The sequence below is a fragment of the Podarcis tiliguerta genome (assembly GCF_965153285.1).
Source record: "Podarcis tiliguerta genome assembly, chromosome: 1".
NCBI classification, from domain to species: Eukaryota; Metazoa; Chordata; class Lepidosauria; order Squamata; family Lacertidae; genus Podarcis; species Podarcis tiliguerta.
Genome location: NC_139534.1, coordinates 68,354,133 through 68,380,752, shown reverse-complemented (window position 1 = coordinate 68,380,752; position 26,620 = coordinate 68,354,133). Strand labels below are relative to the sequence as shown.

General features: G+C 39.5%; 2 protein-coding genes and 1 long non-coding RNA gene across 14 annotated transcripts in view; 2 read left to right on the top strand and 1 right to left on the bottom strand.

Moving 5' to 3' along the window:
- IRAG1 (inositol 1,4,5-triphosphate receptor associated 1) overlaps window positions 1-10,482 on the top strand; it is a 106,658-nt gene extending 96,176 nt beyond the window's left edge. For 7 of the 11 annotated variants that reach the window (XM_083456523.1, XM_083456527.1, XM_083456530.1 and 4 more), the window contains exons 32-36: window positions 1,082-1,177; window positions 1,695-1,759; window positions 3,415-3,537; window positions 5,684-5,812; window positions 7,241-10,482. In XM_083456523.1, the coding sequence (XP_083312649.1) occupies window positions 1,082-1,177; window positions 1,695-1,759; window positions 3,415-3,537; window positions 5,684-5,812; window positions 7,241-7,490 (663 nt within the window). In that variant the 3' untranslated portion in view covers window positions 7,491-10,482. The remainder of the gene's footprint in view (window positions 1-1,081; window positions 1,178-1,694; window positions 1,760-3,414; window positions 3,538-5,683; window positions 5,813-7,240) is intronic. The other 4 variants (XM_083456522.1, XM_083456521.1, XM_083456529.1 and 1 more) reach the window with 1 other exon arrangement.
- A 1,987-nt stretch (window positions 10,483-12,469) lies between these two features.
- Window positions 12,470-24,417, top strand: LYVE1 (lymphatic vessel endothelial hyaluronan receptor 1). Its single transcript, XM_083410399.1, has 6 exons — window positions 12,470-12,604; window positions 15,433-15,604; window positions 17,362-17,501; window positions 19,322-19,594; window positions 22,606-22,684; window positions 23,534-24,417. The coding sequence occupies exons 1-6, from the start codon at window positions 12,520-12,522 to the stop codon at window positions 23,718-23,720; spliced, it is 936 nt and encodes a 311-aa protein (XP_083266525.1). The 5' UTR covers window positions 12,470-12,519; the 3' UTR covers window positions 23,721-24,417.
- On the bottom strand, window positions 18,898-26,611 carry LOC310665410. Of its 2 annotated transcripts, XR_014505458.1 has the most exons (3): window positions 26,229-26,611; window positions 21,725-25,169; window positions 18,898-19,148 (listed from the first exon to the last, which is right to left on the bottom strand). It is a non-coding gene; the product is annotated as an uncharacterized lncRNA (long non-coding RNA). The 2 variants fall into 2 exon arrangements; XR_014505459.1 differs by lacking the exons at window positions 18,898-19,148; window positions 26,229-26,611 and adding an exon at window positions 26,014-26,219 and having other exon boundaries at window positions 22,108-25,169.
- Window positions 26,612-26,620: the final 9 nt, after the last annotated feature.

The window sequence follows — 26,620 nt, the reverse complement described above, 5'->3', positions numbered from 1 at the left end:
CTGGTATACAAATGGGCATATTAGAAAACTACAGTAACAATTCCTTATTAGTTATCTGCATTAGAATAGAATTAGGGTGAAATTCAGTTATATCCACACACTTGCACAGTGGGACTTACAGTTTCTCTCCTTCCCCGCTCCAGCCCCCTGCATGTCCCAAAATCTGCTCCAGAGGGTAACCCCCAACCCTTCAGAGCAGATCTTTTTGAGCATGTGGGATTTGCCAGGGGGAAGGAGGGGAAGGAAAAGCTCAGCTGCAAAAGTGCCTGCTCAGTCACACTCATTTTTATTTATTGATTTTTAAAAACATTTTATTTTCAAATTTTATAATCACAATATTTTATAAGTTGAATACTTTTCCGAAGATACAATATAGACTCCCCCCCCCCCCCGCCTCTCCCCTGGATTTCAATTTTCTGCCCCCCCCCCCCCCGATCTCTTGCAACTTATTTTATTTCTCCAAACTCTTTGTTTTCCCTCTTATTCATCCTAATTTCCAATTATATGCTTTCATAAATGTTATATCAAACCTACTACTGTTTTAATATATAGTGGTCTTTTAAATAGTTTATAAACTTCTTCCATTCTTGTTCAAACTTTTTCTCATTGTGATCTCTGATCTTCAGGGTCATCTTTGCCATTTCGGAATAGTCCATCATCTTAGTTATTCATTCCTCTTTTGTTGGTACCTTCTCTTATTTCTACTTCCGGGCAAGCAACATTCTTACGGCTGTTGTTGCATACATGAATAGTCTTTTTAAGTCCCTTGATATTTCATCCCTTGCTAATTCAAGTAAAAAAGCTTCTGGTTTGTTTTTTTGACAAAAGTTATCTTAAAACGTTTTTTTTCAGTTCATTGTATATCATTTCCCAGAAGTCTTTTACTTTTCTGCAGGACCCACACTGCCAGATTTAACCCCTTAGACTCAAACTATGAGTAAAGGTCACTCCTGAAAGAACTTTCATACGCATGGTTTTGTCTTTTTTCCTCTCTTTTCCCCTAATCTGCCTGATATGCAGCCTATGAAAATAGAACTTGGAGTCACTTATGTAATGAAATAATTTTTTATTATTATTATAGATGCCTCGAAGACGAGTCAGTGTTGCTGTTGTTTCAAAATTTGAGCTCCCTGGCCAGTCACCCACTGCATCGCCCATACCTTTGATGCCATCCCTGGTAAGGTTTTTCAGATTTCTAACATTCTAGAAAAACCAAAGCTTTAAAGAAAAACCTTTGCACACAGGTGTGACTGTGCTACATTTTATAAATCTGAGGCTATTTGATACAACAGTCATATAAATAAAAAAAATAGATTCGCATCAGAAGTAAACTATGTTGATGCACAGACATAGGTGAGAAATATACTGTTAAACAGAGATGGGGAACCTGCGGCCTCCAGATGTTGTTGGACTACAACTCCCATCCATCACTATTAGCCATCATGGCTGTGGCTGATGGAAGTTGGAGTCCAACAAACATCTGAAGGGGTGTAGGCTTCCTGTCCTTTCTATAGAGGAGGTATTTAGAGATGTTCTAAACAATGCTAGGCTTCCTGTACGCAGGAAAACACCTAGTTTATGTTTGGGGACCGTTCAATTTTTTTTGGTATGTATGTTGAGTACACCTTCATGTAAGAAATACAGTTGTGTTGTTTGCTGCTTGAATGAAATTGAATGGACCTCTTTATCCACAGTCTGAGTCATCAAATGGAAGAAGCAATCTGACATCAACTCCCGTCTTATCAGCGCTTATAGAGAAGTGAGTTAACAAATATTTACTATATTGAGAATTGTAGAGCGGATAATTCCTGCTGACATAAAAAGAGCTTTTTTCCTTAAAGAGTTTAAGTTGATGGAATAGGATCAATATTTTGCCAATGAAGGTAGATACAGTAATTTAAATATTTATACCTTTTAAAAAAAAGTTAACAGACAGTGTCCATGCTATAACCCGGCAGTTACGTCTCTCAAAAAGTTATCTGTACCCATCCCAGAATAATGTGTATTATAAAAGGTTAATCCAATGTTAGTTGTACTCTGAGTAGACCCATTGAAGTTGATTGACATGACTAATTTGGGTCCATTGTGTTCTGAGTAGAATTTAGATAGATACAACCTAAAGTAATATCATGCTGAACGAAGGCTTTTAAACATGAGAATAACAAATGCCCAGCCCAGCCATTGTTTCAGGTTTTATCGAAAGATTTTTCTTAAGAACACAGGATGTGCTTGTGTTTTGGAACTCCATGCATGAACGTACTTCCTAGAAAGTTTACTGTATATTGGCAGCTTTTCTCACAGGGCAGAGCACTTGCCTTCAGGAAATACAGCACATTTGAAGGAAATCTCTTGCTGACATTTCAGAATTATGATTAGTGATTTGTTGAAGGGTCCAAGATGATGCTGTGTTTATATAAAGTATCTAACTTTTCCACAGCAATGAGAATTTCAGTGGAGTTTCTCCAGGATCATTTTTATTTAGAGGTGAGAGAATTGCTGGAGTTGTACAATATCCCTACAAAATCTCTCCTCCCTCATGTGCTGGCAGCCAAGCAGCAATCAGAAAGCAGCAGTGCCTAAGACAGGACTGCAGTTCTCTGACATCACCAAGGCGAATCCCCCAAGTTGTTCTTGCATAGCTTCTGCTTCCGTAACGGACAGGGAAGCTTAGCATCAAGCTGCAACCCTTTCCTTTGGGACAATGCTTTCTGTTTCTGTCTTTTGAATTTTATTAGAATCTACGTATATTGTCTGGCTATCCAGACCAGCCAAGCAGGTCTGAAACCTCATGTTAGTAAAGCTGACCCAAAACAACCTGCTGACTGAATGTGACAGTGCTGTTACTCTATTTGTCATAGAACTAACTTAGCCAGAATGTGCACTCAGTTTTGCAATAGGGGCTCCAGAGCATGTGAACATGGTAAGTACCAAAACAGAGAAGATGAAATAGAATTGGTAAGGCAAAAGTTATGAATGGAAAAGGGATTTCAGAGGGGAAGCACAGAGCACACAACAGATCTGAAGGTGTGTACACATAATGGCACTTTACCATTTCAAGTAATTGCAAGGGAGTGTGACATAAAATAAAAAAGGATGAGAAAGGAAGAGGAAAATTCAAGGCAATCGCTCTTTCATAATACCCTACAGGGTTATATTGGGAAACTGCAGGAGGCAATTCTGGGAAGGGAGGAGTCAAATGGCAGCTTGACCCACTGAGCTTTGTGGTATGTAATATTCCCACTAAAAGACCAACTAGGGCTGGATCAAGTGTTCAGCCCAGCTGTATTTATAAGGCTTTGCACTGTATGGATGTCAAAGACCCTCCCAAAGATCAAGAGACCCATAAGCATTCTGGTGGGGGTACATAATATTAGATGAGATAATAAAGTTATCTGTGTTTAATTTTGAATTTACTAGTGGAAAATCAAATGGGGACCCTGAGAGTGAACCACCTCCTTCAGCACCAGTACAGAGTGCCTTGGAAGAGATCAGCCCAGAGATAAAAGCCAAAATAGAAGAAGAGGCTTATAACAAAGGGTGAGTATGTGTGCATTCTGAATCCTTAAAGAGGGAGGCTACTTTATGGGCAATTTATTAATTATTAGCTAGTGCAGTTGTGTATGGGTTCCTCATGCTTTCATGAATTTTATAGGCTGCTATGCAAATAAATGATTTGCAGAAATGTAGAATCTTTCTAATAATAATAAACAATAATTAATTTTTATTTGTATCCCACCCTCCCCTGCCGGAGCTTGGCTCAGAGCAGCTAACATCATATTAATAACACAATATACATAAAAATAAGCAATCGATTAAAATGCATCCCAAAATTAATTCAAATAAATTAAAATTAAACTAAACAAATGGCAGTCCTCAGGTTAAATTGAAAGCAGTTAATACTTGCCAGGACCAACTGTTTCCACTGATATTATAAGGACCTGTGAGCAGGCTGGAAAACCTCCTTCATGCTTGTCCTTATACTGTAAATATGGGATTTCCAAAACTGAACAAATTAACACACACACACACACACAAAATTCAGTGAGATGATAGTCACATTTCATTCCTTTGTTTTCTCATCAGTTTCCATTGCCATAGCAGTTGTGCATCTACATTTAAGCAAAAACAGAAGGGCACCATGTATTCAGAAGGCTAATAACAATTAAGTTGAGAAAAGAATTAAAACAAAACTGTAACCAAAGAAGCATGATTCACATCACAAATTATGTCTAGTGATTCACTGAAAGTCATTGGGCTCATATATCTGAGTAGCAGAGCCAGTTCCAAAGTAGGGGCTTTGTTGTTGGTGAGACAACTAGAACCCTGAGGTAATGTGTGTTTAGCATATAAACCAATAAGACATAACTTCTGTTAATTTTAAATATATACAACCTCTATTCATGTTTAGAATTCCATATCAAGTAGGAAGGTCAGAATTCCCCATTTAGAATGTGTCTACAAACACGGTGGTTTATTATGTAACTTGGCTCCTGCCTCTGTACCACTAGAACTGTTAGCCCAGGAAAGAGACTGAATACTTCTGCTAGCAAATACAAAGTAGCTTCCCATGGTCTTTGGAAGAAAGCCACACCACTTAAACCAGTTTGAAACTGATTTGGATTCCACATCGCCCAGATTATTTGCAGTTATCACTAGTGCTTAAAGAGTAATGTTATAATCTCTACTACACTACTAGAATCCATCAATCTTGACTGATCTGAAGAGTTTATCATGTGTCTTCCAGCATTGATAATTTGGATAGGGGGACTATGGCCGCTATAGGTGTCACCAGTTAACATTGCACGATTTAACTTGCAGTCCCTGGAAGATCAACTGTGTGGCATTTTAGCAGGGACATGTTCTCAAAATAAACAGGACTTACTCAAATCTCATAATTACATTTAGCTATAATTATGTGTGGGTAGCTTGCCTGTGCTCTTGTCTCCTTCTGTTCATCACTATTCATGGATATCCAGCTGAGCCCATTCCCCACCTGCATGTTGGAGTATTCTGTTTGCTTTTGTTGGTAGCATTCCCTGTTTATCAAGGCCAGCCCATTGATCATGAAGCAAATTTCAGACCCAGCTATTGTGTTTGGATGAGGTTGTATTTTGTCCTACATTTAGTTGGGAATTGTTTTACGTTGGCAAATTCTGTTTTACGTTGGTTGTTTCTAATGCTAGTTGATACAGCAGTAGCCTCTCAGGTCAGATTTAGGTGACATTATAGTACCCTTTGCATGTCGATCACCCACAAGGGGCTCCATGAAATCAAGGGGCAGTGGAACGGTACGATTGGCCCTGCCCCTGAAGCTGCATGGCTACCCACCTGATTCAAACTTTGAGAGAAATGCCATACTAGCAAACAAACAAAGCCTTCCTTCACTCGGCTTTTCCTCAGTGAATTTCTAGGTTTGTTCAAAATACATACCTTATTATTATAGAATACCTGGGTAACTTGGAAACCAACCTTAGATTATCAGATATATATTTTTAAAATAGGACAGTGACAGTGGTGATATCAGGAGCAAGTACAGTAGAAGCAAGAGGCAGACTTAATAAGGTCATTGTGATTGTTTAATTTTTTTTTCTGAGCCATGCAGCATGAATGAATTACGCTCTTTATTTAAAAATGAAAAAGAAGAGTACACGTGTCTTTTTTCTTTTCTTTTTTCCTCTTAAAGTTATCAGGAAGGCTTAAAGAAAACCAAAGAACTTGAAGAGCTGAAAGAAGATGATGAAGAGAAAATAGATGAGAGCCCCAAAGAATGTGTAGCAGGTGAAAGCGACGATGAAATCAGCAAGCAGCACAGGTGAGAAAACAGCTGGAGAGGGGGTCAGGAACCTGTGGCCCTCCAGATGCTGTTGGACTTGAGCACCCAATGATTGAGCCCACCCAGCATAGCCGATGATCAGAGATGATGGAAGTTGTAGTCCAACAACAGTTGGAGGTCTCTCCTCTGATTTGGAAAGTGAATATTAATTTGTTTCATTAAATGTGTGCTGCCTTCTGGCATGCTTTGGAGGTTAATTCAGAAGAATGCCATCAGTGTGGCAAAGCTACTCCAACCAGCTTTTTTAGAACAACTCTTCCAAGCAAAAATAATTTTATGGGCAACAGAGGCAAGGTTACTGTTGTTCCTGCAAAGATGAAATTTAAACAGATAAATTCAGGTTGGCATTTTATTGTTCATATGAGCCAGTGGGTAAAATTTATAAAGGCATTGGGACAGAGTGCTTTCATACATGATGATTCAATTGCATTTGAGCCTCTAAAATACATTTATGTTACATGAAGGAGAAAGTGAGGGATTGTAGGAATATCCTAAGCAGTTAAAAGACTCTGGGCACAGACTTATGAGGCAAATCTGCATAGAATATGCATATGCTATGCACACTGAAGACAACTTTCAAAGCATGGGGGGAACAAACTCTGACTCTTGCTGTCAGGACTTAATTTGCCTTAATTAAGATGCCAAGTGGCTGGGTCTTAGTGATACTGTGGTTTGCCTTGCTGCCTTCTAAGCAAAGTTTTGAAAAATGTTTTTTGCAGGTGGGAGTGGAGGAGATATGGAGGCCAGCACAAAAATCCTAGGGCTTGGGCCTACCCCTTAAAAACACCGTTAATAAATAATAATAATAATAAATTTTTATTTGTATCCTGTCCTCCCCAGCCAAAGCCAGGCTCAGAGTGGCTAACAACAAGAAGTAATACTCTTTACAAACTGATTTAGAACAAGAGCTGTTAGAATACTTTTGTGTTACCTGTTTGTTTTCAATACTCTTAGCCTATGTTTTAAATGGTATAGCTGTGAAACCGAAGTCAAATTTAATGAATATAACTGGCTTCCTTGACAGTCAGCTTCTCATCTAGTTTATATTGGAACCTTTGATGGCAGTTTCATCTCATGATGAAAAATCTAAATGACTGTACATGCCATAAATAGTGCATCTTTCTCCTGATGCCAACTGTAATACTTTTAATATGAATATGTCAATTTTCATCTCAAAAAACAAAAAGAGAAAAGATATGTATTCTAAAAGTACTAAAATTGAGACAAAAATAATGAACTACTTCATGCTCATGAGGACAGCTTTGATCCTATGGCATATGACCTGATATGGATAGCCATCTGTACTGCTAAGCCATTCAGTCTTAAATGATATGGTAGCTTTCCAAATAACGGAACTACCTAACTTGTAACTTCTACATACTTGCTTGATTCCTTTTCATTTTACAGCAAACTTGAAGTTGTTATCCACTATGTACAAATACTGTACCCCAAACTGCATAAACACTGGAACGTGCTCTGGATTGTAGCTGCTGTTATCGTCATTTTTGCTGTGGTGCTGGGAATCTCCAGTTTATACAACTACTTTTCCTCCTGTACTGAGTTGTCGACTGGGCCACGAGTGAAAGCTACCTGTTCTGCTGTCCAGCAATACTTCTGGTGGAACTCAGGACTGCAACATGATCAGCGCACGGAATAACAAAAGCATGAATGGGGAGGAGAACCACTTAACGATACAGCAGTAAGCACCTGTTTGAGAACCAAGGTGCACAAAGCAGAGCAGTGCTTTGTCACTTTTGTGTTGGTTAAATGTGATCAGTAACCTACTGCTTAATTACGTCTGTGCCATCAGACTTGTGAATGCCGTGTGATTTTTATCTAGCCAGATGCACCAGCCAATAAATGCTGTTCTCTCTTTCATGCTAATTGTTATTTGATTGATGTGCCTGAATATCACTACATGAGAATATAAAGATAGTGTTTGACCAAAAACTGGACATTGACATCTAGGTTATAGGTGGAACACAAATTCCAGTGCTTCTGAGGGATGTCACTCACAGCCTTCTTCCTATATAAATGTCAGCACTGATTCCTTCTATAAATTTCAGGGGCTTTTCAATTTATTTATTTTTAGCCCTTAGTGTTATAATAGATTAGAGAATTGATTTCACAATCATAAGGAATAAGCAAAAGATTAAATGGAAAAATACTAAAGGCATTGTGTCCTGACTACAAGCTGGTGCCAATGGTCTCAAAACAGGTTCTCGGCATGAATGGAAGCAGGAACATTTGTCACTCCACCACACATACAACATAACTTGCAACACAGTCTTTGTTACTTCACACATACTTTGTTCATTCTTTTCTTTTTGAATGGGGAGATTTCACCAGAGTCATGTGCATGCGGTACATGATACACATGGTGGGGTTCAGTGGAGGTGCCCAATCAGTCACATACAGTCTCTATTATGCATACAGAAGACATGCTCTAGTAAGTGTGAAATGGCTCTGGGTCTGCCAAATCTGTCACCCACGTTGGTGATAACTGGTAACCTGCTGTAAGCACAGCAAACCTAAAAGAACTACATTGCATTCATATAAGAAGGTGTGGTATATTTGCAGAGGAGAACTGACATTTCTGTCAGGGAACATTTCAGCCAATGGAATGTAAACAACACAGATGTGGTTTTACCATTTGTACTGAGCATGAAATTCATACTCGACTCTGAGTATATTTCATCATTCATGAAGCTTTCTATTGGAGGAAGCATCTTGAGTGATGTTTGTGCTCATACTGTGCTAGCCTTTTGCACAAGCTTATCTAGCTTTCATTTGTGTTTGAAATTGATAACTTCTCTTGTATTGGAATTGGAGGCACAGAAGGAAGTGTTGGAAGCATGGTGAGCTCTGATTCAGACAGGATATTAATAGCTTTTCCTAGCTGGGCCTGAGTTCAAAACTCTGTTGAACACTTAGACATATTGTAGGAACTTATTCTTGCAGGAATCTGTTTTATGCATTGAGAAGGATAAAGAGGTAGAGCCCAGTATAAACTTATAACTGATGTCATTTGATGCCTGATAATTTATCTTCAGTTTAACGAGCGTTAGAGTCTCAGGAAATAGAAGTGTGGTATGATTTTAATTTTGACTCAAGCAGCTGTTTGAAACACAACTTTGAATTTTCAGATATGTCTCTTAAGCGGCTCCAGAAGAGTAAATATTGTGATTAAGTACGTTTAATAAGGCTAATGAGAAAGTGTGTCATTTGATCTCAAACTGGAAGAGGGGAATTAAAGGTGGGCAAATAATCAAATTAAAGGTTTTTTGCTGGCTTTTGGATGAAATGACTTTGATATGGAATAGATACAATGTCGTTTTTCACTCTAGTGAAATATAGTTGAGGCACACCTTCTGCTACAGACAATCAGGAAATTAGGAATAACAATGGTATTGCAAAAACCCAAATCAGAAAGCTCTTTTATGTAAACTGCTTGATTGATTGATTTAAAGTAGGTGGTTTATATATTTTGTTCAATAAGTAAAAGGGAAAAGTTAACTCCCTAGACAGTGGAACGTTTCTTATGAGGTGATCAACCAACTTTACAAAATTAAATTCTGATATTAGTAGTTCATTTTGTTCAGCTATGGTCAGATCGTGGATCTGCTCATAAATTGCAGGAGTGAGCTCCATGACCTTTCTGGAGTGAATTCTCTACCATTTTCCTCCCAATCTTAACCACTGCTAAAGTTTACATTACCTCTGAACTAAACCACTGTTTGCTGCTAACCAGAATTTTAAAACAAACTTTCACTTTCTGTGCAATAGCAAACCCTAATTAGTATATTAACCATCATTAAAGTAAATGCTGATGTAAGGCTTAATCATGGTTAAAGCCAACGGAAGGAATTCATATATGGAGGTTGGGGTTTGAGCATGCAGGTGGGGCAGAGCATGTAGTCCCAAGTCCTTAAGCATGGTTAAGGCAGCAGAAATGTTAAACCTGAACCAACTCTATGGGATAATACCAATGTAAGCTGAGAGGCAACACCTCATTCTGCATTTTCTTCCCTTACAATAATTCTACTGTGAAACCACTGCATTATTTTTTTTAAGTAGAATTACTTAAGATGCATAGCTTTGACACATGTGGCCATCTACCTGCTACAAAAATGATTTACTGTTTCACTAATTATTGGGGAAACAGTTTAATGTATAGAGCGCCTGAAATGCCAGTCTTCTTGTTAACAGGATTTTAGACCAAACATAATTAAATTGTTAATAAGTATTGGCTCAATGGGTTACAAATCAGTGCCATATTTTTTGAGACAAAGAAAAGATGATGCATTTTGGGGGGGGTCTTTCTAAAAAAAAAAGTTCTGTTCCTTTAAATTCACAAGACTCATGTGGCTACAAAGAGCAAGTCAGCAATCTTACACCATTCACACCAAAATAGGATTTTGTTTTGGGGTTGTTGTTTTTTTGGAAGTGCAATATTTTATTTATTTAGCTTTAACATGACACATGTGTATTTTGTGCACAGCACTGATGTTTTAAAGTAGGTGGAACTCGAGAGGCACTATTTTGTGTATCCTGTTTTAAATTTTGTAAAACTTTGCACAGGTGTGCTAGTATTGTACTGTAGAGCATCACATACTTGAGATTTGGAAATAAAATATTGTTTCAGAGTCCTCTGTGTTGCTCATGTCATTTGTGACTTATTTATTATGTGCATGGGCACTTAGGAATTCCATCAGAGAACACAAGTTGTATGTATGGAATGATTAGCAATCTTTAAGAAAAAATAGGTGCTGAAATTTTCTTTCTTTCTCTCTACCCTGTTTTCAGTAATACAGGGTGAAGCACTCATCTTCTCAAGTGTGCTTTTTGTACAAACACAAGTTTAAATGGAAAGGAAACACAAAAACAATCAGGAATAAATTTAAAGGCTTCCATTATCCTTTTAAGTGCAATAGACACTGTAGTTTTTAAAGCACAGACCTTTTTGTGACACAAGGTTTGACTATGGGGACACTATGTTGTCCATCAACCCAACCCTGCAAAATCCCCCAGTTTATAAATGTGCTTTTGCTTTTGCCATGTTGTTTTAAGATTTATTTCACCCCCTTTGCTACATGATCACAGCCATTCTGTGATGACGTAATGAATGTGATTCACTGGAGTTATGTAGTCAATTGCTTTTGGCTACATGATGGCATTACTAAGGGAAAATAAAGTCAATAGCATTGTATCGTTGCCCTAGCTCAAAATGGCTGCGAGGTCAGTGTGGGGATAGAACATGACTCGGCTAGGATGTCAACGTCATCATTTTCCCATTGCTCACCCTTACTCTTTCCTCAGCGCTAGATTCATGGTGGTGTGGGCTTATTGAGAAGATCAATAATTGAGAAGATCCATTTCGGGGGGGGAGCAAAATTTTGGCCTTGCACAGGTCACCATATTATGACAGATTACCAAGTCCCACCCCTGCTTGCCTCTACAGATCTATATAGCTAGACTCGGAGTGTTACTTAGGCTGCCATGTTCTTAGCAATGGGGCCATATTTCACCCCTCCGATACCTGTCCCAACACAATGGGTGAACACTTTGTTCATCTTTTTTTTGGAGGGGAAACAGCACACACTAAAGGGGGTGATCCTTTGGAAGCAAGAGAAAGCCTTCATGAAAAACACCACGACTCAGGCACTTTTGGTTTCTCTCTGTTAATCGTTTTTCCAGACTTCAGTTCTTCACATTTTCTCATCAGTTTGCTTTAAAATAAGGAAGGTGGCTGTGATCCACACTCTCTGTGTGCATTTGGCTATTTTGTCATGTTCCATTCACAGCTTCTTGAGGAGTCACTTGGCCATGCTCAGTGCACGCCCTAATGGCATCTCTCCTACCTTAGATGTGATTGTGACACTGCTGACAAGGAGAAAGACAAGAGATACAGTCAGGCAGGAAAACTTGAGTCTGTCAGAGACTGCATCCTAAGTATAAGCACAAGTTGAATCACTGCATCTAGTTTCAAATCAAATCAAATTTTGATTCTATATTGAGATACCTGCATTGAAGGGGTTGGACTAGACGACGATTCAGGGTCTCTTCCAACTCTACAATTATATGATTCTATCCCTCCCCAAAAACAGAGTTTGTAAACCATTACCTCAGTCAAATAGTCGTTTTTTTTCATCCTTCAATCATGCATCTAAATTATAAATTTATATCAAAAGTTCCATGTTTTTACATATAAGCTAATCAACAGTTTTACACACCACACCCGCAGCTTCTGGTTAACAAGTGATTAGGCTGAATGAAGGATAAGTGACTCACAACTGCCTAAACAGGAACTGTCACAGAACGAGCACCCCAGAGCTATAGGGGAAATCTTCCCGTTGTTTATAAGACGAAGAGTATAACATCGTGTTATCTCTCTTCCTCAGCTGTACGTTTTCTGAGTCAGCACTAGTTTTATTTTCCAGGCTGCCCCCTAGCTTTTTTTGAGGGGGTGTCATGCGTTTCCACTTAGTGACCTTGACCTGTGGGATGGCTTTTGAGCTCAGCAACAAGTTCGTTCCTGCCTGCGGTGGAGCACAGTGGCCGTCCAGCAGTTCTCAAGAGAGGACCTCATTCGGAGATCACAAGGTGCTCCAGGCGTCGCATTTTCAACACTGCAGGGTGGGAAGGAAGCAACCTGGCTTGAATCTCGACACCTCCTGTTCCCGAGGATGGCATCTCACGTTGGAGTTACAATCTTCTTTTTCTCAACCTGGATTGCAAGCATCACAACCCAGCACAATTTTCCTTTGGAAGGTACGTTTTTAGTATGTTGCTTGTACTGTTTTTTTCTGAAGTGTTTTGTAGCACTGTAAGGACAAGGTAATCAAATCCAGCCCACTATTCTCAGCAAGATTATTCACAGCTCTGCAAATTAATCCCGGATTGCAATAAAATGAAACACAGAGCAGGAGGATACCTAAACAATAAGGGGTGCTTCCAGACTGCCACTGATTTGGGGTGGGATTCAGACACATAGCAGCAAATTTGGCTGGCACCATTAAAGTTGACTTTATGCTCTCACACAACTTGTTTCTGGCCCCAAAGTTTGGACTCTTTGCAATAAAGATGCACTGGAACGGATGGAATAACACTTGCTTGGCCAAACATTGTATAACCTCCCTGCAAACAAATCAAAATGAATTCTCAATAAATAGCCAACGTCACCTAACCTCCCTATAAACTGTATGCAAACAAATGAGGATACTCAATAAACAGGCTGTCTGGAAGCAGCCAAGAACTCTTAAGTGTCTCCAGTTAAAGATGCAACTAGAATGTTAATAAATTATTCAAAAATGAAATCCTGAATCAGGTTTTACAGGTAATGCAGCAGTTACCTTAGCTGCAGAACTAGATATTTTTCTGTGTTGTTTTTTTTAGTTTTAGTTTTTTGCATGGATTTGTTCCTCCCTTCCCTCTTATTATCTTCAAAATGTGTTTATCAACCAAACCACACAAAAACAAGGTTTTGAATCTACTGAGCAGTTCAAAAGTTTTTGCTGGTTGTTAGTTTAATGACTTTTAAAATGATTTAAAGTTGCTCTGCTGAGTGCTAGCCAGCCACCTGTTTTTAGCCAGTAAGTTCACAGCCCAGGTTATAGTTGCCATAGAGCACAGTCCAGCACTCTATCCATGCTAAAAAAAATTCCAGTCGCCACAAGCTTAATATAATTTTCCCTTTTCCCTTACTTGTTCCCATCGTTTCAGATAGAATCCCTTCCCTTCCTCCTTTTCCTTCCTTGCAAGTTCAGCCACACCCATTTCCACTTCAAGTCCTGAGAGAGAACAGCCAAGCCGCTGGAATGACTAATATAGCTTTATAATATGATCAAGCTCTCCAGTTTTATCTGTCACTGCACAAGAAATCATACAGAGCTCTTTCAATTAAGTTCATTTTCCTGTTTCAAGTAAACTTCCTAATCTTAGGAGTAAAGCACTTAATAAAAAAAGATAGCAAAGTCATGTTGCTATTTGAAGCAGAAACTCCAAAAGACGCCATGGAATTAAATTTGTTTTAAATCTTATGCCCTCTAATATGTACTGTCCCTTCCTGCCTAATGGTAGTGTTGGCACTGAAACACCACAAATATTTGCATGCACCAAGAGCACTCAGCTTGGTAAGAAAAATTGGTCCTTGGGGAGTAGAGTATTGTTTGAGGCAAATTGATGACTAAAGAGGAAAGAGGAGTCAAGATTCAGATACACAATGCTTATTTTTAAACCCTGTTCCCTTATTTTAAAAGAAAGGATGTCTCTTATTCCCAAGGCTAACTGTTCTGCAGAATACTGCAGATATTCCTTCCCTCCAAATCTGATAGACCCTTATCATCTTGACTGTACCTCATTTGTCAAATGTTCTTTTTGAACAACAAGTGCCTTTGAATTCTAGTACAGTGGTACCTCGGATTACATATGCTTTAGGTTACAGACGCTTCAGGTTACAGACTCCGCAAACCCAGAAATAGTACCTCGGGTTAAGAACTTTGCTTCAGGATGAGAACAGAAACCGTACACTGGCGGCGCAGCAGCAACAACAGGAGGCCACATTAGCTAAAGTGATGCTTCAGGTTAAGAACAGTTTCAGGTTAAGAACGGACCTCCAGAACGAAATAAGTTCTTAACCTGAGGTACCACTGTATTATGAAAGGGAAAAACAGTTTTCAATCCATTTTCTTCATGCTATTCATAATTTAATGCACCGCTATAATGTCCCTGCTTACTCAAATTTTCTCTTGGTTAAAAAGTCCCCCATATGGTAGCCTATACTCATAAACTTCCTCAGGCTTTTCTCAAGACTCCAAGATCTTGTTCCCAGCAGTGGCAGCCTTTGAGCTCTCAAATTTCAGCAGCACCCTGTACAACGACACTAAAATCAAGCACCCACACACCCATCTCTTGCGCTCTACAGCATTGCTGAGGCACCCCTGCACCGTGGCGCCCAAACCAGTCCTGCTCCCCTAAAACTGCCTCTGTTCCTGGTCAATCACTGTCAGTTCAGATCCTGTAAGTGTATATATTAAATTAAGACTTTTTGCCCTGATGTGCATCACTTTACATTTGCTTACATTGAATGACATTTGCCATTTTACTGTTCCTTCGCCCTGCTTAAGACGATTTGCAATCCTGTTTTGTTTTAACCACTCTGAACCATTTTGTATCACCAGCAAACTTGGAAACTTCGCTGCTCACCCCTAACTCTAGATCATTTATGAACACATTTAAAAGCACATGTTCCCAAACCAATCCTTGGATATCAAGGTGGTCCCAGGCTGTGTACATTATTCTTTTTACATTCCATTGTACCCTCACAGCAATTCTTTAAGAGAGTGACTAGGCTGAGGGAGAGTTCAAACCCAGCTCTCCCTGATCCTTACTAACCAAAGTTATTTTTAGTTAAAGAATATCGGTTATTGGGAATAGGCATGACCCTGGATTGGAATGCTGGAGCGACTCAGCTAGTTGGTGTAATTATACTTGACTTTATGTAAAGTAGCTCTTATAATTTTTCCACTCTTCAAAGTACATGAAATTAAAGATCAAATTTCTATATGTAATCATTTGATGTATTTCTTCTCTGTTTGCAGATGTTAAGACTCTCCCGTGCAGGATTTCTGGAATAACTCTTGCCTCACATGTTAACAATAAAGGTGTATTTAACTTTGTCACTGCACGACAAATATGCCAGCAGCTGGGGTTAGAGTTGGCATATAAATCTCAGATTGAAGAGGCTCGGAAGCATGGCTTTGAAACCTGCAGGTACAGAAAATCTTTCAACATTTAAAATATTTTATTGTAGGTTGGCAAATAGACATCTCTTTGTAGATACAATATTTTAAAAAAATATTATTATAAATGAATCTAAAGCATGAAATAGTTAAATGTCTACACCTTATTCTGACTTTTCTTACATTAACATTCTGTGATTAGGGCTGCAATCCTAACCTCACTTACCTGGGAGTAAGCCTCATTGAATTCAATAGGACTTACATTGAGTTAGGATTGTGCTGTGACTGTCTCTGTTCATTTCCTTCACAGAAGGGATTTCAAATATTTAAGTCTAAGTCCATAGAGTAACATCCAACATTAGTCGTACTCAGAGTAGACCAACTGAAAAATTGACAGGATCCTGCTATCCCATATCACAAACTCCTTTTGAAACATCCCCAAGTTTCCAAAGAGACGGGCTATGTGACAGGAAGAGTTGCTGTTCAATACTTGTAAGCCCCAAAGCCTCCTTAGGGTCACAGAACTGTTTGTGTAGATCCTTAGATCTCAGAAATAGTTAGTAATCAAATCATTGACATCTTTGCACATTTTTAGAACATATCTTTCATTCCGTTTACACTCTTGTTTTACATTACTTACCATGTAACATCCTGACTGTGACATTATACAGCTTTTCATTTCCTCTTCTTGCCAATTTTATTAAGTCTGAATCTTAAACACAGTTATTAGGAAGTCAGCCCCACTGAACACAATGATGGGACTTGCTTCTTAACAGATGTGTATAGGGTTTCAATGTGCAGAAATCGCTAAAGTCAGGGCTGGCCCAAGACGTTTTGACACTTGCGGTGAAGCACAAAATGGTTCCTCCCCCCACCAGAGAAGAAGTGGTGTGTGAAGATCTACATCGGGAATGGGGGCAGGATAAATATCTACATCGGAACATGGGTGTGAGGAGCTCCTCCCTATGCCAAGAGGTTGCTGCATGAGGGGATGCTGAGAAGGCAGCAGATCCAGTCTTCAAGGCGCATGCCACAGCTGTCACTGCTACTGTGGCAGCGGGCATTGCATTCTTTGGAGGTTGCATTTGCTACTCCTATGGATCCCGCTGCCCGAATTGGTCACCTCATCTTGCCTCCTAGGTGGGCTGCCCTAAATAAAGTTTTTTTAAAAAACAACAACAACAACAACCAAGAAGAAAACTTTCTGTGTCCTTGAGATAGTGTAGTCGTGTGTGACAGACACTTGCTATTATTGGATGAGTTGTTTGATTATGCTGAAGAACCACATCAAATACATATTCAGCAAGAAGGTGGTATTAAATTTATACATGCTTATTTGCAAGTAAGCCAAATTGCACAGTGATGCAGTCCAGACCCATTCATAGGCATTTCATCCCCCTATTTAAACATATGACAATTTCATGTGTTAGACTACAAATGGCAAATCTTGGAACCTGGATTGCAAATCCATAAAGCTGTCAACAGTAGAAAATATTGCCTATCTTTTTAAAGATAAACCTGTGAGAGAACTTTTCTACAGCGTTATTTGCTTTTCCTTTCTTCTATAAAAGCTCCATGTTACACAGTAGGTTGTTTCTAAGGGAGAAACAAAACTTGGGCCTCACACAATCAATCAATCAATCAATCAATCAATCAGTAAGCAAGCTATTCAATGGCCCACAGTGACCAGAAAAAACATTCAGTTTAGCTTTTATATGCTAAATTTTATCAAGTACATTCTTTGATATGGGCACATGCTTAACAGAAAAACAATGTTTTCCGTTGTAGTTTTGGCTGGATACAAGAAGGGTATGTTGTCATTTCCCGGATAACTCCCAATGAAAAATGTGGTAGGAATAACACCGGAATAGTCTCCTGGAGAACCAAACATGACTATCGAGCCCATGCTTACTGTTACAATTCTTCAGGTGAGTGAGCCAAGATAATGAATCAAGCAATAATATTTTGTATCAAATCTCTTTCTTAAGTGGATGTAGCGACATTTCGTGTGAAGGCTATCCTGTTGCCATGAGATTATGGCCAGCCTGCGCCACCCACCCCACAACTTAAATTTTCCACCATCTCTCAGTTTACCCTGACTCTTGGATAAAAGGAACTACAAGTTACACATAAACTTTCAACCTGAGAGAGGAAACTATCCACTAACTTCTCTGTGTCCCCTTGGTCAAAGTGTATGGTATGAAAGGGCAGTAAAGCAAGCAGGGCGGAGAATCATTGGGTGTGTCATGGTATGTTGTTGTCAAGGTTTCAGATCAAGCTTTGTTACAGTGGACTCTCCTTTCTTTCAGGTTTTAAAGTGGAGGTTGGATGGCTATTAGCCAGAGATTATTTAGCTGCAATTCCTGCATTGCAAAGGGTTGGATTAGATGACCCCATGGGATCCCTTCAATTCTATGATTCTAAGAATTAGGGATGGGATGGAAATATAAGGAATGAAGGGGAGAGCAGATAGGCAAAATTTATTTCCTCATAAACCTCTTGAAAATTACTGATGGTGTACCAATAGCAAAGCACTCTGCTAGATGGTGCGTGATTTTTAATTGTATTTTATTGCTTCTTTTATTTCTTGTATGACAATTTACATTCCATACAATTCAAATTGTGATAGAAAAAGATACCCTACTGGTTGATACTGGATCAGAATGTCTCTGTCCTTCACATCATGATGATGATGATGTTGTTGATGAAATTTCTGTACTGCGCTTCATCCTAGGATAACAGTGCATCTTACAATATAAAAACACAAAAATATTACCTAATAATGAGTGTGTTAATCTCTAACAGTCTTGGTGTAAAATGTACTTGGATAAATTTGTGACCTCTCTGTGACTTTTGGCATCACTTAAAGACTCTGGTGATAAAAGTAATATTACTCTGTCATTCAGCATCCTATTCAGTCAATGAAAATGCGTCATCAAGCTTCCACCAGGGACTCATTTGAAGAACCGTAAAGAGGTCATTTCCTTCTATTATATTAAAATGTACTCAGAATGGCCATTGGTGTCATAATAGCTTTCAAACTGTGTAAATTATATAAATGACCTTCAGAATAAGTGATTAGTTATTCCTCAGGATCACATTGGCAGCTCAATTCTCTTGCTGCATTTAATATATCAAAGCACCTACAGGCTACAGGCGCACACAAAACATGCCTTTAAAATGTGGTTTTAAGTACCACTGCAATGTAGTGGGTTGGGTAACTTTCTGAACCAATGTTTTTCCTGGCCTAAGGGCCAAACTAGATGAGATGTTAATTTTGTGAAAGCAATGAGTAAGTATGTCGTTTCATTTAAATAACCACTATTAGGACCAGATGTGCAGGAATTTAATGCTTTCGACTCCCATTATGCTCCCAATTTTCCTGTTGTGAGCAGGAGAAAGAGCACCCAGCAAAACATTTTTTCCCCTAATGGATATTCAACCTTCCCTGTTGTTAACTGTCATACTGCTGCTGACACCTCCTTCTTGTTTCTCAGAGATCCCACTTATGCTGACAGTGCAGTTCCCATCCAGCTTAGCTATTAGAGGCACTAGGGTGAGGATGATGAAGTGTACTTTAAACAAACAAACAAACAAACAAACAGAAATAGAAATTACCACCTGATTTATGATGGTTGTAGCAAGGAGGAAAGCGTTCACTGCAATTCAGTATGAAAAGTCATTTCAGCTGCATGCAAAATGCTAGTGTCAATACATCTCATTGCACCGCTTTCCCTCATCTTTTCAGACACATGGATTAATTCCTGCATACCAGAAGAAAGTACAACGGCATCCCTGGACGTTACTATGGAGGCAAACTCTACCTCTGCAGTCTTGCCTCAGGACACTTCAGCAGTAGTTCAAACATCTGAGTCCCAGAAAACTAAAGAGCCTTCAAAGCTGCTATATCGTATTATATGTGTAACGCAGACCATTTCACCAACAGCACCAACTACGGAGGATGTGATCCTACATCTCACGGCAAAACAAACTGCCTTTAGAAATGATTCTCTGTTTGGAGGTAAGAGCAACATCCCATTATTTAGCTTAGAGAATTATATGTATGGCTGTTTTCATACTTTCCCCATGCCTTCTGGTCTTTTCCAGTGGTATAACAAAACATCAGTAGATGTGTGAATGCAAATAAAAGGAAAGCTAGGGCTTCATCTGAGGTTTAAAAAATCCATATTGAGTGGAGGTAAGGGAAAGGTGACATTTTGAAGCAAGAAGCTGTAAAGAATGTAAACTAAACCAGACCTGCAGGAGTGAAGGGGATTCTTCATTTCTGATGTATTTTAAGAATTATTTATTTTTGGCCTAGCCCAGATCTGTTTCAGAAGACTCTTATTTTAATATTATATCCCTTGGGGGGGAAACAACTGACACCTCGCATTAGTATGGCTGAGGAAGCCCCTGGTTTGACTCTTGCCTCCATCATGAACCCACTAAGGTTGTGTTCCCACTTTCATTTACTGTGCACTCACTGCCTTTCCACATGACATTATCCAAAATGCAAATGAATCCTGTTGTTATAAAACAGTACTGTCTGAGGATTTGTTTCTCAAACCAGCTTCACACCAATGGGAATCTTACCTTCATACAGACTTGGAATATGCACAATCCAGTCATGGCAAAGAGGCAAAATGTTTAGAAACGCTAAATAGCTGTGCCTAGAACAACAACAAATCGATCAAGGGGTGGCTACCCAGGATTTTATGTTTAGTGGTGCCTAGGACCTAGGGCACGATGTAAGTGGTGTTGAACTGATTGGAAACAGTGGTCTCAAATTCACCATATATGTAGGTTGGCTATTGCCAGGAAAGTCCAAGAAAGTTGCATTTGACTTCAAAAGAGGAAACTTCCCAAAAATTAGATTAGGGAAAAGGTAGATGAGAGAAAGTGAAGAATGCTTGCGGGTTGTTCAAAGCCACAGATCAGGAAAGGTAAAGTCTTAAGTGCAGGCAAAAGTGCCACCTACTCCAGAGGATTGAGGGGACCCGACGTGACGTTCTGATATCACATGCCTGAAGTCATGTGACATCAGGACACCGTACACGGGTCCTTCTAAACATTGAGGGGGCCTGGCCCCCTAAAAAAATATATTGAAGGGCCCTTGAGTGAGCCGGCGCCCTTAAGTCAAGGGTCTCTTGTTGGAAGCAATCTTGTCATAGGCCTAGTGCTGGCAATGAGTGGAATTAAAACAAGCAATGGGTGAGGACAGAGCCCAAGATAGGCGAGTACCACCTTTTCTCTCTTTCCACCACCCATTCCCCCATTTTCCTCTCCTTGATATCTGCATGAAATGTGGTTGAGGGCTATAACTTGCTCCCTCCCCCAGGTTTGGGTGGGTTTCTTCTGCTTACTTGTTTGTGGGAGATGTGCTAATTTTGAGATATAAGAGAGTTCTTCTTCCCACATATCCAAAAGGACATGACAGACAGTTGCTGCTCATCGTGGCTGCTGATGACACGACAAAGTAGTTATGTCAAAGAATTCTTAGTCAATCTCATTTCAGTCCAGGGATACTGAGCTACAGAAGTGGTTTCAAAGTCTTTTTTATGGAAATGTCCTGCCAGGGTGGCCAGAAAGAAAAGCAGACCACACTTCCGCACCTTTAATAGTTGATTAGAAGAGGGATCTTCAGCTAATCCTACTGTTGTGCAACCTATGGTGGCTAAAAATTCCCTATTCTACTAATTATTAAAGGTTCATGAGCCCTGTCCTCTTTTGCATCTGGCCATCATAATTTTTGCTAATGGAATTTGCCATCATGAAATGGGATTTATTCCCAGGTAAGCAGGTGGCGCTCTGGTCTAAACCACACAGCCTAGGGCTTGCCGTCAGGTCGGCCGTTCGAATCCCCGTGACGGGGTGAGCTCCCGTTGCTCGGTCCCAGCTCCTGCCCACCTAGCAGTCTGAAAGCACGTCAAAGTGCAAGTAGATAAATAGGTACCGTTCTGGCAGGAAGGTAAAATGGCTTTTTCGTGCGTTCCTCTGCTTTCGCCAGAAGCAGCTTAGTCATGCTGGCCACATGACCTGGAAGCTGTCTGCAGACAAATGCCGGTTCCCTTGGCCATTAAAGCGAGGTGAGCACCGCAACCCCAGAGTCATCTGCGACTGGACTTAATGGTCAGGGTCCCTTTACCTTTACCTTTAAGTGTGCATAGCACTGCAACATTAGATTTTTCTCCTCAGTCTAGATGATGACATCATCTTTCTCCAACTCTGAGAGGACAAGAACAGAAATAAAGTAATGCTAACAGGCATTTTGGGGTGGCTTAATGTTAAAAAAATTATCAGTGCCAAGATTAATCTACCAACTACGCCCAGCCTGAATCATATGCCAGGACACGGTGACTAATTAGTTGCACATGCTCTGTGGGGACAAGTTGTTCAGCAACAAAAGCATGCCAGTATGACAAAAATTCCTGCTGTTCTGTGAAGTTCCAGGGAAATTTCTTTTGGCCACAAAATATTTTGTATATATATATTTTAAAGTGTGCTGCTTTAAGACATTTTATAACACTTTTGGAGTAGAAACAAAACATTTTTTTTTTATTTTAAAAATCACATTTTCATATAAAATCACATAAATGAAAACAAAACCAACAGATCCATCAATATGAACAAAGGACATCCACAACTCAACCAGTCACAAAAACCAAATACAAGCTAAAACAGAAATATATTAGATACTTTTTTAAAAAAACAGGGAGAGAAAAGCAATTACTGAAAACAACATTCCACAATGCAAGGAGTGTAGCAGTAAATGTCCCTTTCTTGGCTGCATATCTTCTAATCTCTTGCAGAGAGGACAAGTCAACTGATGAGAAGCGAATCCCTGATACAGAGCAAGCTAGTTCCTCAAATACTTCGGTCCTGAGCAGTGAAAGGCTGTATAGGTCCAAAACGCCCCCTTGAATTCCCATCCACAAATCAATGTTGTGTGCTGACCAGCCTTTGGAAACCACCAGACACGATGGATTACCCTTCACACTCTTTGATTCTAAAACAATCTGTTTCTCTCTCTAGGTGTACCCACTGCCCTCCTTGTGCTTGCCCTCATCTTCTTCACAGCAACAGTTGTTTTAGCAGTCTGCTATGTCAAAAAGTAAGGGTACTTTTTTGATTTATTTGCTACATAAATATCCATATGCATCTTTATACATCGGCTGCCTTGACATGTGCACATTCAACATGTTGACCAAGGAAGTGAGCCTTGGACTCTGCAGGTAGAATGCTTTGTGCAAGTCAGCCTCTAACCCTGTGCCTTTATTGGCATATATATTCTTTTATGCAGTAGAAACATAATACAGGTGAAGCACATTTGCATATGAATGTACGCTCAAAGGCATGTGTTCATATACAGTGTTCTGCACATGGAAGGGAAGTGCATTTACATAATCTGCATGTTATGGTCTCTTCATGGATGTAGCGGGGGGGGCAAGGGGGCAGCTGCCCCCAGATCAAGTAAAACAATAGAAATATTTAACTAACTGACCAATCACGTCAGTCCTGCTCCCCCCCCCCCAAAGTCCTGCCCCTCCTAACAAAAATCCTGGCTACGCCTATGTGTCTCTTGACCACCAGATCTGTGACCCTCTGTGGAACAGCAGCTCATAAAAGAACCTAGCACTAGTGCTCTGATCTGGTCCTGGGATTTTACCTAAATACACCCCTCAATTCTATTGGGGGATAAACACATGAATTGGGAACTGCTGTGCTGCACAGAGGCAGTTATGTGGCTTTGGTGAGTTTAAAGCTAACTATACAGCATCCTAAGGGTTATTTGAGTTGTCCTTGTACCTTCTCAAGAATATGTTCATTGCCTGCTTCAATTCTTTGAGTGGCAAGATGTTCCAGACATAGTGCAAGTGCTTAGTTTCCTTTGGAGAAGGAAGCATTGGAGACGTATGGTTACTCGTCCAATTTCCTAACTTGTTCCAAATTTTGTTTAAAGATACAAGAAAACATTTCCATTTTCCAACAAGGAGGAGAAAAAGGTAGAAATTGAAACCAAGAACATCAAAGAAACAAAGCCAAGCGTCAAAACCCCAGAGCAGGAACCCAAGGGAAACGGGAAAAACACAGAAGAATCTCAAGCCAAGCATGAACCACGGGTAAAATGTTTGGAAGCAGAAGTTTAAGAAATGGCATCCAAATGGACATATCTTAGATGAACAAATGACAGATATTAGCAAATTGTTTATAAATGGATGGTTGTAAATACTGCCAAAGTCAATATTTTTGTCTCTCTATGCAATTTGTACTTCATGCATATCAGCTATACCATGTCATTACAAAAATATGCCTAGTTCATTACAGAATTCCATAAATGGAAGGGTTAATGTGGAGAGGAGAGAAAAGATCTGATTCACATGGGAAATGTGGCACAAGCTTTGTAACTATGAAATGTTGTATCCAACTTTTCAGATAAAATTGTACTAAACACTTCCCTATAGGAATCACTTTAAGCAGGCAGTCTTCTCTCTCTCTTTCTCTCCCTCTCTCTCTCTATTTAAACCAAAGTCAATTATAACAGAGCAATCATCTGCATGACATTCTGAGGCATGTTCCATCCTATTCTATAGAGTTTTCTCTGCAGCAACTGTGTTTAGGATTAAAGCATAATATATCTCTCCAAAAAAATATGTTGCCATTGTCACATTCATTATCATACTACGGTATACCATTTTATTTATTAAGATTGCTCTGAAAAGACAATATAATTATTTCTATACAACTTCCAGGGAGATATATTTGGATACAATCTTTTGAAACAACACGATTGGTTTCTAATTATTTAGGAAGGTCTTTCCATCTTAATAAAAAAAATTGCAGAAATCATTTTTGTAATGTTATATGGAGATCATCTACAATCCAAAAAAGCATACAAAATTGGCTTGTCTTGCCATTAGTTAAACTCAAAGTGTATATGTCAGACCATAGTAAATTGTTTAATGGTGGCATTTTGAACAAACCATTGATACTTATAGGAGTCTAACTATATTTACACCAAAGTAAGTAAGTTGGACACGACTAAACGACTAAACAACAAGAAGTAAGTAAATCCAAGAAGGTTCAGTGGGACTACCTAGTAAATTTTACTTCTCAAGATGGGCAATGCATATTGAATTGATTCTGGATGTGGGCTGGAATTACACATAGGAAAGAAATTGGCAAGTAAACACAATGGATAAGATCCAAGTTCCACTTCATTTCATATATGAGAGGAATCCTACTACAGAGCTATGTTTTTAGCATCCTGAATAACTGTTACACAACACTTTTGCCAAGTCTGAATCAGTAGTCAAAGTTCAATGAACAACACAGTTCTTAACATAACAAAGCATCACTGAAGCACACATGTCCACCTAAAAGACAAATAAATTATCTGTTGAAATCTGATTTACTCTACCTCTTGGACATGAACCCTTGCAGGAAATACCTGAAAACAGTTATACAAAGAATTATGGGCTCCATTCAATAGAAACTGACAAGCTGCCATTCTTCAATAACATATGTAGGATTCCCACACTTGATCTCCAGATGTTTGTTGACCTTTATGGAAAGGGGGAGACTTGACTATGTACTTCCTGCAGGAAATATGCAAGATACGAAAATATTAAACCAGGTTTTGTTGTAAATAGTTTTCTTGAATATAACTTTAACAGACCATTTAGTACACCAATGGCCACAATCAGTTCTTCAAGATACTATTACCCATGCTCATTATTGATTTTCTCAGTGTGTTGCCAGGGATTCCTTGTTTATCAGGATTTTTTGTACTGTGGATTGTCCATCACCACTGAATGTCTGTCTCATGCAGCCGCAGGGAGTAATCTACCAGTCCAAATTGCATGTGGTAAGGCCCAGCCTTGCATGAGCTGAATGTGCACTTAGAATGCCCCCCAGTTCTTAACATGTAGGGGGTTTGCAGCAAACAAGTCCATGTGGAAAGGGTTCATGAAGGTAGGAAATTTTAAAACTACTAATGTAATTGATCCAGCATGTTATTTTTAAAAAAATTCTGTTTAGTCCTTTTTAGTAGTGGTTCCCAAACTTTTCTCCATGGAACACTTGAAAATTACTGAGGATCCTGGTGGACATGATGGGAACACAGACTCGTTCCCAAGAGTGGTTGCAGTAGCAAAATGCCAAATTTTGAGAAAAGGAAAGATTCTGTGGTATGCAGGTAGGCAGTCAGTTCCAACATAGCTCTTGTCCCAACAATGGGAGAAAATTAGGTTTTCAACGAGCGAATTTTAAGTGCATTTTCGAATCTGATATCCATGTTATAAATTATTTGCCATGCAATCCTATACATTTCTGCAGAGGTCTGCCCTGTTGATTGGGACTTATTCCCCATCCCACTAAGCACAGTATAAAATTTCAGCCTTTGATCCTGTTTCTCATCCTCTACAAGCAAACAAGACTCACCCAGCTTTTTTGCCATGGATTTAGAAAGGGCCATGGGTGTAGCCTGCAGCTGCCCCCCTAAATCAAATAAATAAATAAAAATACTTAATTGTCCAATTGCGTTGCAGGTAACTCAGTTCTGCCCCCCTCCTTACATAAAGCCTGTGCCCCCTAAAATAAATCCTGGCTACATCCATGGAAAGGGTTTGTGTATTATTGTTGTTGTTGTTATTTACTTAAGTATTATTTCAAGCACATTAATTGTTGGCAGTGTGGCCACTACAGCTCTCCGGTGGAAATTATTATTCCTTGTGAGAAGGACGAATAAGGGCTGGGGGAGAGGGCTGCATAAGTTTTATTCTTATCGGCTGGTGAGTGGGTGGGAGAATTATAACCAAGCGGGACTGTAAAACTGTAGCCCGCTTTGCATGCTTTGGCAAAAAGGCGATATAGAATCGCAAAACTGTAAGAGTTGGGTGACAAAGTGCAAACTGCCTCACTGGAACTGGAGAGAAGAAGGGGAGCGTGTTAACCCTTTTATAACCAGAGTCGGGAGGGGATATTAACACGCCCAGGAAGAGAATCCCAACAGGAATTCTCACGAGGGCCGCTTCTGTCCGTCTCTTAG